The sequence below is a fragment of the Erpetoichthys calabaricus genome, chromosome 17 (genome assembly GCF_900747795.2).
Source record: "Erpetoichthys calabaricus chromosome 17, fErpCal1.3, whole genome shotgun sequence".
In the NCBI taxonomy this organism is placed as follows: domain Eukaryota; kingdom Metazoa; phylum Chordata; class Cladistia; order Polypteriformes; family Polypteridae; genus Erpetoichthys; species Erpetoichthys calabaricus.
Window position 1 is genome coordinate 58,335,412 of NC_041410.2, and position 18,122 is coordinate 58,353,533.

At 37.4% G+C, this 18,122-nt stretch overlaps 1 protein-coding gene across 1 annotated transcript in view; it reads right to left on the bottom strand.

Annotated features, from left to right (window-relative positions):
* iqgap1 (IQ motif containing GTPase activating protein 1) overlaps positions 1-18,122 on the bottom strand; it is a 303,190-nt gene that overhangs the window by 185,558 nt on the left and 99,510 nt on the right. Inside the window, exons 3-5 of the mRNA XM_051920214.1 lie at positions 16,685-16,841; positions 16,299-16,376; positions 15,519-15,595 (exon numbers count right to left, since the gene is read on the bottom strand). Of these exons, the coding sequence (XP_051776174.1) occupies positions 15,519-15,595; positions 16,299-16,376; positions 16,685-16,841 (312 nt within the window). The remainder of the gene's footprint in view (positions 1-15,518; positions 15,596-16,298; positions 16,377-16,684; positions 16,842-18,122) is intronic.

Consider the following 18,122-nt stretch of genomic DNA (forward strand, 5'->3'; position numbering starts at 1 on the left):
TGCTACCTTCTGTGTATAGCTGCTTCCTGAAGGACATGCTGCACAGTGCTTCGCATACTTAAAAGCTCAAAGGGCACGTATTGATTTTTGACTTTGTTTTTCTCTGTCTCTCTCTCACTCTCTCTCTGCTCCTGACGGAGGGGGTGTGAGCTGCCGCATTCAACAGCTTTGTACCTGGCGGTGCTTCGCATACTTAAAACAGCCCTATTGATTTGTTTGCTTTTCTCTCTCTGACGCGCACTCCGTTGAAGAGGAAGATATGTTTGCATTCTTTTAATTGTGAGACAGAACTGTCATCTCTGTCTTGTTATGGAGCACAGTTTAAACTTTGGAAAAAGAGACAAATGTTTGTTTGCAGTGTTTGAATAACGTTCCTGTCTCTCTACAATCTCCTGTGTTTCTGCGCAAATCTGTGACCCAAGCATGACAATATAAAAATAACCATCTAAACATATGGTTTCTACTTCGCGGATTTTCTTATTTCGCGGGTGGCTCTGGAACGCAACCCCCGCAATGGAGGAGGGATTACTGTATACAGATGAAGACTGATTTGGCACTTTGTTTGCAGCAAGTATCTGATGAAACAATTCATTGATTAAACAGCTGCTCTGGGAATTTTAAAAGGTGAGCCATTTCAGATTTCCCAGTTGGCACAGAAAGACAGAAAATCCGGAACGCAACCCCCGCGATGGAGGAGGGATTACTGTACAGAGAAGAGTGACTGAGCTGATTCCACAACTATAAGCTATGAGGAAAGATTAAAGTAGTTGTACCTTTTTAGTTTAAGAAAATGGTGATTAAGAGATGACATGATTGAAGTTTTTAAAATTATGACAGTAATCTGTACAATAGATTAAGGCTGTTATTTTAAAACAAGTCCAACGGAAACATGCGGATACAATTGGAAACTTGTTAAGGATAAATTTTTCACAAACATTAGAAAGGTTTTCTTCAAACAGAAACATAGACATATGAAATAAATTAACAAGTATTGTGGAAGAGAGTAGACTTTAAATCTCAACATGATGTCATTACGAAGAAATCAGTTGTATAGGATTGGTGAGCTTTGCAGGGCTGAATGGCCTGCTCTTGTGAAAATCTTTCTTACATTTTGCTTTGAGAATACACATGGCCCATCTTCAGGTGTTACTGTGCATTGGACTTTCTGCCTTTAGTTTTGTCTTCATTGCATGAATTGCAGGTCCAATTGAGTTGGTCAGTTGCCTGACTTGGCCATTGAAGAATATTCCACCTCTTTACCTTGAAAAGCACTGTTTACTTTTGCAGTATGTTTTGGCTCATTGTCCATCTGTACTGTGAAGCATCATCCTATGAATTGTGCAGCGTTTGTTTGAATCTGAGCAGACAGTATAGTCTGCAACTTTTGTTAAGTAGTCATTATCATCAATTAACAACACTGACATGCTTCTATTGGCAGTCATGCATGCCCATGCCATAACACTGCCTCCACTATGTTTCAGATTGTAAGCCATTCCTTCTTTTCTCCATACTCTTCTCTAGCCATCATTCTGGTACATACTGATCTTAATTTCATTTGTCCAAAGAAAACTGTTCCAAAACTGGACTTTTTTTTTCTGTAATATTTTTCAGCAAATTCTATACAAACCTTTTAATCAAGGGAGCAGCTTACTGTCCTTCACACTATGAAGTGACCCGAGTGGGGTTGAAATACTAATTATCTAGGCATAATGCCATAAATTTAGGTACAATCGAGAGACAAATTGTTTTTTCATGAAATTAAACAAATTCTTTGAAATGTAATGAAATTGCAATATAGCCGGTAATCTCAACAGTTTAGTACTTAATTAAGTCAATGTGAATAATGAGTCTGTTTTTTGGCTGACAAGGAAGTCTACATTAAGTTTCATGTTTGTCATTGCCAGATATAACAGGTAATCCAGGTGTACATCTGTGAATCTGGATCTGGTTGGAGATTTGATATGTATTAATCTATAAAAGGTCTGCTCACTGATGTAGATGCTTCCAAAAATGGTTGTCATTTTCAATGCATGTCTTAAGGTGATTGGGGTACAGCAAGTCTCAAATGGGAGAGCAGAACATAAATGAATTAGACTGCTGGACTTGAATGTGTTGTTCAAACTGTCACTGTTCTGCAATTCTGCCAGTTCCAGCTGGTAAACAGGATCAACTCTCTCAATGTCTGTGGCAAAAGGGTTCTCAAACAATCAGACCTTTTTTGCATGTAGATGAAGCTCAAAAAATCGTTTATGGACATTTCCAAGGCATCTACACATTTGTCAACTGGGAACGCAACTAGTAGTTTTTCAGCTGATCATGTCTGCGTATTGGGAAGATAGCAGAAGCATTCCTCTTTTACTTGTTTAAGGAGGAGGTTCAGTTTTACTTCACATGCTTTAACATGTGATTGCATGTCACTGATGTGTTTCCCCTTCCCTTGAAGCTGCATGCTGAGACCATTTAGTAGCTCCATTTATATCTGTTAAAAAAGCAAGGTGCCATTTCCAATCTTGATCACTGAGCTCTGGAACTACTTTGTTTTTCGACAGAAATGTGTTGATTTCCGGGTGCAAGTCATAAAAACATTTCAAAACTCACCCCCGGCTTAGCCAATACAGTTCCATGTGCTACAGAACATCTCTCTATGCAGTATTCATCTTAGACAAAAAATCCTGAAATTGTCTCTGGTTGAAAGTATTTGCTTTAATGAAGTTAACAAAAGATACCACAACTTTCATGACCAAGTCCCACTTAACTATTTGGAGCACAGTGCTTGCTGGTGAATCAGCAGTGTATTGCAATTGGACGCTTGTGACTGCATTCATCCATCTCTCATTTGATGCATGCAACCATTCCTCTTGTAGAATCCACCATGCTCGGGGCACTGTCAGTTGTCACACTGGTTAAATTAGAACAGCTGAACACCAAATTATCAACAGTTTGGCAGACTTTTTCACAGATGTCTTCTCCTGTTGTCATGCCCTAGGATGGTCAGCAGTGCAGCAATCTCTTCTGTGATTTTGAATTGCTCATTAGTTCTATGAAAATCAAAAGCTGTGCCAGATCACATATATCTTTGCTTTCATCAAGTGCCAGAGAAAAATAGCATGTCTTTAAATTGTTGGTCTGGAAAGACTCACTGCACTGAATTAGTCTGCTTTCTCTGGACATATCTCCCTAGCAAAAGAAACCAGACATTCTTTACAAACTCTCTGTCAGTGAATAGTCTACCACTGATAGCTATTAGCCTAGCTACTTGAAAACTGGCACAAAGTTATTATCGATTTTTGTTTTAAAAATACATTCTGCTGAATCACCAATCCATTTTTTAACTGAGATTTTTTCTGACCTCACGTGCCCCATCAGAAATCTTATTTTTCTTTATGTTATGTCAAGATTCACGGTGCTGACGCAAGTGGTATTCTTTAAAGATAGCTATAGACTCTTGACATATGAGAAAAACGGCTTTGTCCTTGCACTGAATAAAAAAAAAAAAAAAAAAAATTCACTGGTCCACTGTTGATTGAACATCCCTCAGAATTGATTTTTTCTTTCCTTTGACATTGTTCAATGCAGCTAGTTCAGGATTCACTCAACGAGTTAGGGTGAAATTATTGTGGGGGTGTATATGGGCATTTTTTTGTTTCTGTTGTGGCTCCATGTACTCTGATTGCATTTACTTTGGCTTAAGTAGGCCCATGTTTGAGAATTTAATGTTCAGCGGGCTGGACCACACACACTGCAGTTATTGTTTAAAATATCAGTGACAGTCTAGGGGTGAATATGGCCCATGGGCCAAAGTTTGGGAATCCCTGCTTTAATCTGTCCTTCCTATACTTGAGGATTACCTACAGTCATGGCCGAAATTATCAGCACCCTTGGAATTTTCCCAGAAAATGCACCATTTCTCCCAGAAAATTATTGTAATTACAAATGTTTTTGTATATTACATGTTTATTTCCTTTATGTGCATTGGAACAACACAACAAAACAGAAAAAAAAGCCAAATCTGACATCACGTCACACAGAACTCCAAAAATGGGCCGGACAAAATTATTGGCACCCTTTCAAAATTGTGGGTAAATCATTTTATTTCGGGCATATATGATGCTCGTTTGAACTCGCCTGTGGCAAGAAACAGGTGCTGGCAATATAGCAATCACACCTGAAGCCAGTTAAAATGGGGAAAAGTTGACTCAACCTTTCTGTTGTATGTCTGAGTGTGCCACACTAAGCATGGAGAACAGAAAGAAGAGCAGAGAATTGTCTGAGGACTTGAGAACAAAAATTGTGGAAAAATAACAATCTCAAGGCTACAAGTCCATCTCCAGAGATCTTCATGTTCCTTTGTCCACTGTGCACAACATAATCAAGAATTTCACAACACATGGCACTGTAGCTAATCTCCCTGAACGTGGACGGAAGAGAAAAATTGATAAAAGACTGCAACGAAGGATAGTCCGAATGGTGGATAAACAACCCCAATCAACTTCAAAACATATTCAAGCTGTTCTGCAGACTCAGGGTGCAACAGTGTCAGCTCAAACTATCCGTCGACATCTGAACGAAATGAAATGCTATGGCAGGAGAGCCAGGAGGACCCCACTGCTGACACAGAAACATAAAAAAGCCAGACTGGAGTTTGCCAAAATGTATTTGAGGAAGCCAAAATCCTTCTGGGCGAACATCTTGTGGACAGATGAGACCAAGGTAGAGCTTTTTGGTAAAGCTCATCATTCTACTGTTTACAGAAAACGGAATGAGGCCTACGAAGAAAAGAACACAGTACCTACAGTCAAACATGGTGGAGGTTCTAACATGTTTTGGGGATGTTTTGCTTCCTCTGGCACCGGATGCCTTGACTGTGTGCAAGGCATCATGAAATCTGAAGACTACCAAAAGATATCGGGGCGCAAAGTAGGGTCCAGTGTCAGAAAGCTGGGTCTGCGTCAGAGGTCATGGGTGTTCCAGCAGGACAATGACCCCAAACATACCTCTAAAAGTACTCGGAAATGGTTGAAGACAAAGCGCTGGAGAGTTCTGAAGTGGCCAGCAATGAGTCCGGATCTAAATCCGATTGAACACTTATGGAGAGATCTCAAAATTGCTGTTGAGAGAAGGCGCCCTTCAAATCTGAGAAACATTGAGCAGTTTGCAAAAGAAGAGTGGTCGGAAATTCCAGTTGAGAGGTGTAACAAGCTTGTTGATGGTTATAGGAAGCACTTGATTTCAGTTATTTTTTCCAAAGGGCGTGCAACCAAATATTAAGTAAAGGGTGCCAATAATTTAGTCCAGCCCGGTTTTTGAGTTTTGTGTGAAATGATGTCAGATTTGGCTTTTTTTCTCTGTTTTTTTGTGTTGTTCCAATGCGCATAAAGGAAATAAACGTGTATACCAAAATATTTGTAATTGCAACAATTTTCTGGGAGAAATGGTGCATTTTCAAGGAAAATTCCAGGGGTGCCGATAATTTCGGCCATGACTGTATGGTTTGCACCTTGTTGTAAACTTAAACCCTCTGTTTACACTTTTGTGAAGTATTTTTGTAGACTTTGGCAATGATAGGCCTGCCTCCCAGAGACTCTTCTTGGTTTGGCTAAAATTCTTAAATTGTTTTTTCTTCACCAAGGAAACAATTCTGCAGTCATCCAGCACAGTTGTCTTCCATGGTTACTGAGCTCACCAGTGCATTCCTTCTCTGTTACGAATGTACCAGATGGTTGATTTGAACACTCCTGGGGCCTCATGTATAAACGGTGTGTACGCACAAAAACGTTGTGTACTCCTGTTCCATGCTCAAATCGCGATGTATCAAACCTAAACTTGGCGTAAAGCCACACACATTTTCACGCCAGCTAAATGCTTGGCATACATAAGTTCTCTGCTCGGTTTTGCAAACTGGCGGCACCCAGGATCAAAGCAGTGCTTTTGTTCAAGTGTGGTTCTTTTTTAGATCCACATCCCTGATGCAGCTTTCTCAAATACACTGAAATTAACCACATATTGTTTATTAGTTTAAGGCATCCGATTGTAATTAACCTGTAACAATATAATGGTCCACAGAATGGCCAAACTGTTCAAAATACCATAGCTGCTTTAGCGTTGTTCCTCTCAATGCACCAACCAGAGTACAGTAGACCCCCGTGAAGTTGCGGTTCAGGGTTCGCAGACTCAGTCGTTCACAGATTTTTTCTTAGAACCTAACTATTAATTGTTAGCAGAAAGTGCAAATATCCTCCGCAATTTTTATGGCTTTTTCGTGGCAATACTGTGCTGTAGAGAGAACAGGAAACAACCGCTGAGGGAAATGCACTTTGGGATGGTGAAAGCAGCCAATCCGAGAGCATTATTCATTTCTCCTTGCTGATGATTGACTGCTGCTTTGTGACGCATCTCCAGGTGAGTGGGTTTACCACCGCAGTTTGGGATGGTGAAAGTAACCAATCCGAGAGCATTATTCATTTCTCCTTGCTGATGATTGACTGCTGCTTTGTGACGCGTCTCCAGGGGCCTCATGTATAACGCCGTGCGTAGAACTCACACTATCACATGGCGTAAGCACAAAAGCGGGATTGTGCGTACGCACAGAAAAATCCAGATGCAGGAATCTGTGCGCACGCAAACTTTCACGTTCTTCCATAAATCCCGATCAGCGTGAAAAGTAACGCACGTGCACGCGCCTTCTGTCCCGCCCCAACTCCTCCCAGAATTACACCTCTTTGAATATGCAAATCAATATAAATAGCCTTCTGTGAAAAGACAATGGGAAAGGCACAGGGGATAATATAAGAATTTCAGCGAATACCACGTGGAGGCAAAGGAAAAACATACTATTTGTTGGTTTAAACAGTGGTATAATCAACAAAAGAAAGTTGATCGAGTGACAGAGAAACTCGAAAGATCAAGTTCACAAAGTCACACAGTGCCCGAAATAAAAAAGAAATCACATATCAAAGTCGGCGTGAAAAGGCAAGTCGTAGCCCACCGTCTGAGTGTCATATGAAAGCTTATTAGGGTACAGACAAAAAAAATAGGCACACAGTGGGGAAAAAAGCACAAAATGTCAACTTTAATCTCGAAATTTCCACTTTAATCATGTAGTTTATTTTGCCAATAAAGTAGAACATCATAAACTTCATCTTAAAATCGTTTATTTTACTAGTTTCTCAAGTAGCACGTTAAATGCTTTGTTCTGTATTTGATCTTCTATGTGCTCTGTGTGTGTGAATCACTACGTGCTTCCATTCTTTCTCTTTCTCCGACAGGACACAGAATCCATTACATTCGTGATATTACAGCTCTCTGAATAATTAAAATACTGAGATGTATACTTGATATCATTTTCATGATGATAGGAATGAAAGCATGTTATTAAACATGGGAACACGGTGGCGCAGTGATTGTTCATATCTCACGCAAGAGGCTTGCTGCGCCATGTGCGACCTTCGATGAAATAATTTATTACAGAAGTACTGTCTCTTTCAAACGTACTAACCTCAAATTCCTGTCCTTACTTTTCTTTCTCCATATGCTCAATCGCCACACAATCAGCTCTGTAATAGACGTTAAGCCATCTGTAAGCTTAGAACGCCGATTCTTCAAAACTTTTAAGGAACATTGAAATATCTTCGTAGTACATGTTTAATTATTCTATCCGTCTATCTTTCCAATGTCGCGTCAGCGCAAGAATACAATGCAATGCAGGAACAATCCCTGAACTAGCTAGCGCTGCGGCACCATGTCCTCACATGTTTAATTATTAATAATACAGATTATTTAAATGAAGTTAAAGTTTTATCTGTATAATATAATCAACATATTTTGCTGCATTTCATCTTAAAAATGAATACCGTCATCATATGTAAATACGCGCTTTATAAAGTGGCACAGGTTGTGCATTATAACTGTAGTGCAAGTTTACAGTGAGGTAATTGTACTTATAAGTAAACAGTTCTACAAGGAGCACTTGGACTGATTGAGTGTGTTTAGAGTTCTTGGGATGAAACCTTTTCTAAACTGCGAAGTCCGTACTGGGAAGTCTCTAAAGCGTTTTGCCGTGGCTCAGGCAGCGTCTGCTTCATGCTGTATACTGATATTTCTCTTTCCGATCAGCTGCTGCTGTGATTCCCCACTCAGATACAGTGATATAAATACTCCGAGTGGTGCAGTGAGAGTAATACAGAAAAAGATGATCTGCTGTGGCAACCCTTAACGGGAGCAGCTGAAAGAAGAAGAAGATGCAGTGAGAGTTACAACGCTAAAGCAGTTATGGTATTTGGAATACTATGGCTATTCCCTGGACCATTATATTGCTGCAGGTTAATTACAATCAGATGCATTACACTAATAAACAATATGCAGTTAGTTTCAGTGTATTTATAAAGCCGCGTCAGGAATGTGGAGCTAAGAAAGAAAGGGTGACCACACAGGAACAGTAGCACCGCTTTGACGCTGGGTGCCGCCAGTCTGCAAAACCGAGCTGAGAAATTGCGTACGCCAAGGAATGAGGTACCGTGGAAATGTGCGTGGCTTTACGGCACGTTTAGGTTTATACATCACGATTTGAGCGTGGAAACGGGAGTACGCAACATTTCTGTGCGTACGCACCGTTTATACATGAGGCCCCAGGTGAGTGGGTTTACCACCGCAGTTTGGGATGGTGAAAGTAACCAATCCGAGAGCATTATTCATTTCTCCTTGCTGATGATTGACTGCTGCTTTGTGACGCGTCTCCAGCTGAGTGTCCTTGTGTTTTCCATTTTGTTATTCTTAAAATGCACACAATGTTGTCGAATCACCCTGCACCTTCTAAAGCTGAGCCTAAGCACCAGAAGAAGTTCAAAACACTCCAGGAGAAGATTGAACTACTGGATTTGCTCTGAGAACTGAAGTTATGCTGCAGTAGCGTGCCACTACAGCATTAACAAAAGCACTGAATGCTACATAAAGAAGAACAAAGCAGCAATCTGGAGTACTGTATCTGTAAGTTTCTGTGATAGTGCCAAAAAGGTAACGACAGTAAGGAATAAAAATATCGTCAGGATGGAATCTGCCTTGGCACTGTGGATCACTGACTGCAGGAAGAATATCCCCTTGGACGGTAACATCATCCGTGAGAAAGCACGGAAATTGTACCAGCAGTTCACTACAGGAGACAATGTAGCAACTTCCTATCACAATGTTCCTGAAACCTATAAAGAGAAGCCAGCATGAAACCCCACCAGAAGAAGACCCGTACAAAGATACGACTCCTCCTGAAGTTCCCGAAGAAGAGGCGCTACCCAAGGAGTTTTAAATCCTCTGCATCGTAATGCACAGCTACTTCATCATCATCATCAATATCATTCATCATTGGTGAGTACCTGTATATTTTACTGTATTTTAATTAAATGAAATTATTATGCATTTACTCTACTTATAACAAAGAAAACTACAGCACATACCAAAGAAAACGCGCTTGCATGAATTACAGTATGTATAGCGGTAACATCGGTATTTTACATTCTAGCACTGCCAGAGACATAACAGTACAGTATACAGGTTTACCTTTACGTTCTGTTTTTAGGTAATGCATTAAGCTGAGTTTGCAACGAAATTAAAGTGCTTTGGAGGCATACTGTATTTAGGGTTGAAACTATAAAAATAGGCATTTAAAAGGCATTTTTTAACCACATCCAAAAGTCACGGTTTTTCACAATTCACAGGTTGGCTAGGAACGTAACGGCTGCAAATTTTGGGGGTGTACTGTATTAATCCCACTGTATCCGAGTGTGAAATCAATCACAGCTCTACAGCAGCTGATCAGAAAGAGAATTATCAGTATACAGCATCAAGCACACACTGCCTCAGCCATGTGCACTGTCTATTGAATTGCTCCCATACGGCAAAAGCTTCAAAGCCTTTCCTGTAGGGACATCGCGGTTCTGAAACAGTTTCATCCCAAGAACTATAAACGCACTCAATCAGTCCATCAAGTGCTCCTTGTAGAACTGTTTGTACTTATTACTACAATTACCTCACTGTAAACTTGCGATATGGTTATAATATTGCACAACCTGAGCCACTTTATAAACCACGTATTTACATATGATGACGACATCATTTTTAAGATGAAATGCAGCAAAATATGTTTATTACATTATACACATAAAATATTATTTTAATAATCTATATTGTTAATAATTAAGCAAACATGTGAGGACACGGTGTCGCAGAGCTAGCTAGTTCAGGGATTGTTCCTGCCTCACGCTGTATTCTTGCTGGGGCTGGCGCGACACTGGAAGGATAGATTGAAATATCTTTATAGTACATGTTTAATTATTCTATGTTCCTTAAGCTTTGAAGAATCGGCATTCTAAGCTTACAGATGTATTAACATCTATTACAGAGCTGATTGTGTGGCGATTGGTTACTTGGAGAAAGAAAAGGAAGGACAGGATTTGGAGGTTAGTACGTTTGAAAGAGACAGTACTGCTGCAATAAATTATTTCATTGAAGGTCACGCATGGCGCAGCAAGCATCTTGTGGGAGGCAGGAACAATCTCTGGATGGGGCGCCAGCTTGTCACTATCACTGCGCCCCATGTTCCCATGTTTAATGTAATGCTTTAACTCCTATCGTCATGAAAATGATATCAAGTATACATCTCAGTATTTTAATTATTCAGAGAGCTGTAATATCACAAATGTAATAGATTCTGTGTCCTGTCGGAGGAAGAGAAAGCCCGTTTAAGACGCACATAGTGATTCACACACATACAACACATACAAAACAAAGCATTTAACGTGCTACTTTAGTTTCAATGGTATTTGAGAAACTAGTAAATTAAATGATTTAAAGATGAAGTTTATGATGTTCTACTTTAATGACAAAATAAACTATGTGATTAAAGTGGAAATTTCGAGATTAAAGTTGATATTGAGCTTTTTTCTCACTGTGTCCCTAAATTTTTTTTCCCTTTTTCTCTGTACCCTAATAAGCTTTCATATGACAGTCAGACAATGGGCTATGACTCACCTTTTGACGACGACGACTTTTATATCTGACAACTTCTTTATTTAGGGCACTGTGCAACTTTGTGAACTTGAGCTTGAGTTTCTCTGACACTCTGCCACTTGATCAACTTGCTTTTGTTGTTTATACTACTGTTTAAACCAACGTTTTTCCTTGCCTCCACTTGGTATTTGCTGAAATTCTTCTATTTTTCCCCGTGCTTTTGCCATTGCCTTTTCATATAATGCTGAGCTTAAGGGCTATTTATATTGATTTGCATATTCAAAGAGGCGTATTTCTGGTTGGAGTTGGGGTGGGGCAGCAGGCACGTGCGTTACTTTTCATGCTGACCGGGATTTATGGAGCTGGAAAAACGTGGAAATTGGCGTTCGCACAGGTTTATGCATCTGGATTTTTTTTGTGTATACGCACATTTCCGCTTTTGTCCGTACACCATGTTTTAGTGTGAATTGTACACACGGCACTATGCATGAGGCCCCTGGTGTTTCTGCTATGTCTCAGATGGGTTTGTTTTGCTTTCTTTGCAAAATGATGGCCTGTTTTTACTTGCATGAATGGTTCTTTCAGCTCATATTGAGAGTTCACAGTAACAGCTTCCAAAAGCAAATTCAACACTTGGAATCAACTCCAGACCTTCTACCTGCTTAATAGTTAATGAAATAATGAGGGACCTGCTCATACCTATGGAACAGCATATCAGTCAATTGTCCGAATACTTTTTCAGCACCAGAAAATGGAGGGACCATGTATAAAAATGGCAGTCATTCGTAAATTGCTAATATGATATTTCTGTTAAACCCTTTAAATTAATGCTAAAAGCCTACACTTCAAACATGTAATTATTCCTTATTCAACCAAAATTGAATGAAAATTGTGTCACTCTCCAAATGCTTATAGACCTAACTGTATATGTTGACCTTTTTTATGATTAAACATCCTACCATTTTGATACAGTTCTTCGTAGATTTTAAAAAGACATAATGATGGAACAAAAACTTCCCACTAATTTGCAATTAATTCCTTAGCAGAGATATGCCATCTGTGCTTATGGATCGCCAAGAGTGTCACCAAACCTCCTAACCACTATACAAGGCTAAGACCAAGGCCAGATGATGTCCCAGGTACAGCCCAAAAATGGTCTGCGCTTGGCCTTTTCATTGTAAAACATTAAGACATGATAAGTTATGAAGGTGAATAAGTGATTAAAACAGACTTTATATGGAGAAAAAAAACAGTAAAAGGAAAAATAAAGAGCTTTAGGGTCCATTACACTAATTAACTGATGAGTTAAAATGCTAACCATGTTTATATTTGGCAGAAGTAAAACTCTTATACCAAGAGACTAATATTTACATTACAAGACAGAAATAATACCTGACAACACCTTCAAACCAAACATTCAAACTTTTTTTGTCTCACACACAGGATAATTACAAAAAATATGACTGAAGTGGAGTGTGGTAGTGAAAGCATTAAGGGCATGATAGTTGGGGAAAAAATGGATTCTCCCCTTCCCTTGGTGCCATAGGCATGTGCTTATTTTACTTACTGTTTAGTCCAAAGCCAAGATATACTCACTGAGATGAAACAGCTGGGACATGTACTTATGACATTGAGAATCTTAAGTGCAGGTCTGTATTGTGCAGTGCTATTCTGGCTGCTATGTATTCATCCACATCAAAAATGGTTTTCTTCTTTTGTAAGTAATAAAACAGATATCTCCAGATGAAAATTAATTGAAATTCAGTTGGAAAGAGAAATTGGGTTTATGTGTTCATTCATATCTGCAGAACTACAGTCACTTTAGACCAGTTGTGTGGTATATACTTGAATGACAGACTATATATTTTCCAATGGTCTTATTCGTTTCTTTTTTGGATTTCATACTCTCTCCTTAACTTTGTATAAGAAATGTATACAATTTTTGATTGACTGATATATTGGGCTAAGTAGCAAAAGAATGTTTAAGAGTACACATTTTAAAACCACTGTTCTGTTGTGTTTGGGAAAGTTTTATTTCCATCAATGTGACCACCACAGAAACACTGGCCACTTAGGCTAAAAGGACTAGTCTACTGCTAACAACGTCAAAGTCTACATTTAAGGTATGACCTACAATGATGCTTGTCTTATGAAGTCTTCACAAAAATAGTAGGTCTCTGATGCAACATAGATGGGCACAAGGGGCACGTAATTACTTGCTTCAGTGCAAGCAGTGTTTCCATCGGTTTTGCCCATACACAAAAAAAGATTAAACACCTGGGATACTGTAGCTTGCATTTTTCTCTTTCATAAGTTGAGTAAGCCCGTATGGCTAGCTACTCATTTAGCTTTTGATGCAGAACATTGCACTGCTAACATGATTTGTTGCCAGTAAAGCTGACTACAATGCAAAAAGTTCAGAATCATTTCTTTTTTATTTTATCATTAAGAAGAGACCTAAAACTTTTAATGTGTGTGCCAAGCAGCTGGAGATATTCTACTAATCCACTGTGGCTGCAATGTATAGGTTTGAATGCTGTAAGCTACTATTACTCCCATAGCTAGATGTCTAAATAAAATGATTAGAAAGACCAGCTACATTACGGAGAAGGCACTTGGTTATTGGTTATTACAGGACAGGCACATTGTTATTCCCATGTAAATAAATATAACGATTCAAAAGCAGGGGAATTCTTGAAAAGGTACAAGTGTACTACGCACAGCTGTAGTCACATACTAAATATAGCCATTTCGAATGGATTTTATAATGAAATGATATGGATTTCAATGTAAGAGTCTCTCCAATCATTTTACTTTAATACAGCAAAATACAGGACTAAAAATAAGGAGAATGCAATATACATAATTAACACACAGTTTTTGCCATTACTTTTTCATGTATATAACAATATACAAGCTTAATTGTTTTGTTAAGTTAAAGACTTCTTCTGATACTGTATTGCAAAAAGACTATACTAGATCTTTATTTCAGCTATATATTACTGGGAGAAAAGTATTTTTAAGTTTACATGACAAAAAACAAGGAATTTCTACATACAGACACACAGCTACACATTTCAATTGTGCCACATGACTTGGATACTCTTAATCCTATTACAGAATGACTCTAGAGTCACACAATGGATGAAGAATATTTAAGCTTAACAAGAAAAACAATTGTATTAATCGGCTATTGTGGAAAAAACAGGGATGTTTTCAGAAAGCTCCAACAATCAGAGTTACAGATAAAGCTAGATGCAAACTATTTAGGCGCCATTATCAATTCTGAATTATACTTCACATCCAACACTAACTGAGGCTCCAAAGACAATGTTTCAGGAAAAATTGCATGGGTCTATCTTTCCTGTCAAAGCAACACACAGGGATAAAATCCTTTGTTTTTAACCAATTAGATTGATACATGGCACTTTTAATCGAATTATCTCAGAAGGACATAAGCGGGCTATATAGCTTGTAAAACTTTCAGAAAAAAAACAAATGACTGTTACATCATAACTCAAGAATAGGATAAATAATTGTTTAGAGTAACTTCAGTTTGTCTAATTATTTCTAATTTATTTGTTTACTTTATTAGAATTTCAGTAGCTTCTTACTGGTATCTGGCTTTTATACATATAGAGATATACATATACTTATAGATCTTAAGATAATGGTTATTGTAATTTTTGGTAAAGCACATTGAGCTTTATTCAATACATTAAATGTGTTATGCAAATATTTTATTATTATAAAAATATAGAAAATGTCACATTCCAAACAAGATTTCTTTATTCTTAGGGGTAAATTTCAACATTTTCTTACATTGATGCTCATTGTGCGGTCTTTAGTTAAGGATATATGTCTTTACTTAAGGATTATTAATATAATTCTATTATTACTATTATCTTTGGTGTTCTTCTGGGAAGAAAGCAGTATAGCTATTATTTCCTGATTAAGAATGTACCGGAGTGACGTGAAATATTTTTCTTATTTCTCTTGTATTTGTTTGTATTGTTTCCTTAATTTTCCTGACTTTTTACTAAACACAGACTTTACAATATTAATATACAAAACATTTATATACCTTCAAGTTCTGTTCAAGAACCCTTACTCTGTACACAATAGGTCCAAACACTTGTAGTCCTAGTATTTACTAATTAGCTTACCTTTTAATTTTGTCATTTGGATGTTAGGTAATGGTGGGTATGGATATATGCAATAGCTAAAAATAGTAGGACAATAAAAGGTCTATGAAACTATTTGTATGTTATACCACTACGGTGAATAAAAAGAAACTAGAAAAAGGAATGTGTAATTTGACAAGAATGGGGAACTCCACTAAATAAAAATGACCTATAAACTACATTGGCCAACTAAAATGGTGAGTCAACCCAAAAAGTTGGATAGTCTAGGTCTGGTTTAACTTAGCAGAACTGCAGAGTGCAGTACAGGACAAAAATGAACATCAAGACCAACATTCCTTTCAAGATAACACCTGGTTTTTAAGCTACATTAATACATACCTTAGTGCATGGATGCAGTATATACAGCGGGGCATATTCTTTCTGTCATATATATCTGTTGTCTCAGGATAAAAAATCTATAAAAGAAGAAACAAATGTAACGATCTCTTAAAGAAAATAAAAATATATTGTTATGTAGAAATTTAGCCAGCAGGTCAAAATGTAAAATTATCATCCCAATAAACAGACGGGAGGTTCCCATAATGAAATGTGTGATTCAGTCATTTTCTAGTAAGAAAATCACATTTGCAAAGATATACAAACTTGTAAAGCACACTTCACCTTTCTTGAATGCACTAAACATTATGTTTAAAATTTCTGACCAATGAACTGGAAACATGACAAAATGGATGTTGATATACAAATATATAAACAACAAAGAGAATTTTTTAATTTTTGAAAGTTATAACCAAACCTTACTAACAAGCTAACTCTTGCAACTCACAACTCAAAGCAGCTCTAAAATTATTCTAAAGACAATGATATCGCGCAGATTAAATAAATATGCTGCTTAAATACTAAGACTTCCAGAAAGAAAAACTTATAAGTTTTAAAACTCCTGTATTTAATGAAATTTAACTTATTCTATTTTTTTATAGTGCTCTTCAGTTAAAACCGTAACAATTTCTCAGGCACAACACAAAAACAAATTTACTGTTTACATATCGGTTTCTGTATCTTTTTATAAACGTGCTCTCACCCTAATATGCCCAAGACAAGCATTTAGAACCAAAGTTCTACACGTCCACAAAAATCACCACATACACACTTTTTAGTTACCTTTGGTAGTCCAATTTCAGTCATGGCATTCAACCACTGAATCACATTGTCTGTGTGCCTGAAATGGAGTCCTGTAGCCTGGAAGAAAAATTCTACTTTAATTACGAATACACAAAAGAAGAAGTGACACAACTAGATCGTTAAAAAAAAAAAAAAAAAACCTGGATCTAATCCAGTTCCTCGCTGGCTAACATTAAATATTTTAACTTTTCTTACCCCACTTCTGGTAGCTCATCTACCCTTGGTGATCATTTGTTTTTCACTACTCTAATATTGTACTGCTTATTTGTAGAAGACATTTATAATCCTTCCTTAACCATGCCTGCACAGGCCACATGTATATCATTGTCCAGCTATCACCATAACAGCCTTTTTGATCAACTTACTTTGTATCTTGTTTGTTCACGATCATAAATCTTCTTCACAGAGACAACACGGGGAGCAAAGAAATTTCCCAGCTTGGCAAGGTAGACTCCATTGCGCAGGCCTTCTTCCAGCTCTGTGGTGGGTGGCAGCTCTTCATCCAAACAGGCCTCCATCCATCTAAAGCAGACAAATTATTACTTTACAGTTATTCTACCCAAGAATGCATTTTCTTCTAAATATGCTAGGTGAGCATATGGTGATTACAACCAAGTTTAATTTCTTTTATAGGAGCCAGAGTTAAGACACACAAAACTCAAAATATGGATAAATTGAATATTTGCTGTATGAATGTCATTAAATAGCTTCTTGCTTCTACAAATTTTTTTAAATTTAACAATGTAAAATGTTGAGTCACAAAGCTAAAAAATTAATAGCAAATTGGAGTTTATTATATGTATGTTATATGGGTGACATAATAAATCTTTATAAATAATTTGCCAAAAAGTCTGGTTTTAAATGTTTAATCTTATCAATTTATGTTATACTGAATTGACAATGGCTTTGCTCCACAGTCTGCATTAATCTTTTTACATTTTTTGGTGTTCTTACAGTTCTCAGTGACTCAACAATACAAGCCCTTCACATAGATAGAGATTTATTGAACCACTTTAAAATAATGTTACAAGAAGCTTGATAAACTTAATACAAACGTTCTTAGCACTGGATAATACAAATGCATAATATTAAAAAAAAAAACCAAAACTTTTATATATATATATATATATATATATATATATATATTCATTGCATTCGTAGTCTGTGTCACAATCTGATTGTATGGGTGGTTACCTACCAGGTAACGCTTGTGGTTGGTCAGCAAGTCAGCTAACATCCGCCATGGTGCCCTCATTTGAGTTGCGAGAAGCAGATCATAGAATGGTTGAAATAGTTTACTATCAAATGATGCAAAGAGTACGTGACACGTGTTTCGCCATAATTCTGGGCTCATCAGGCGTACACACTCACTGCACCCCCCTCTCGGGGAATTGAACGCACCAGAGGCGAAGCCTCTAACGTTGCGCCACGGCGTCTGGTTCATTCATTTGACAGCATGTAGATCGGGGGTAATTACATTCATTGCATTCGTAGTCTGTGTGACAATCTGATTGTATGGGTGGTTACCTACCAGGTAACACATACATACATATATATATATATATATATATATATATATATATATATATATATATATATATATATTAGGGTGAAAATACCATGTACAGTCTATACTGAATTCTGCATATATTTTTCTCTGCATGTTTTATGTAGATAGATAGATAGATAGATAGATAGATAGATAGATAGATAGATAGATAGATAGATAGATAGATAGATAGATAGATAGATAGATAGATACTTTATTAATCCCAATGGGAAATTCACAAACATTGTTTACTA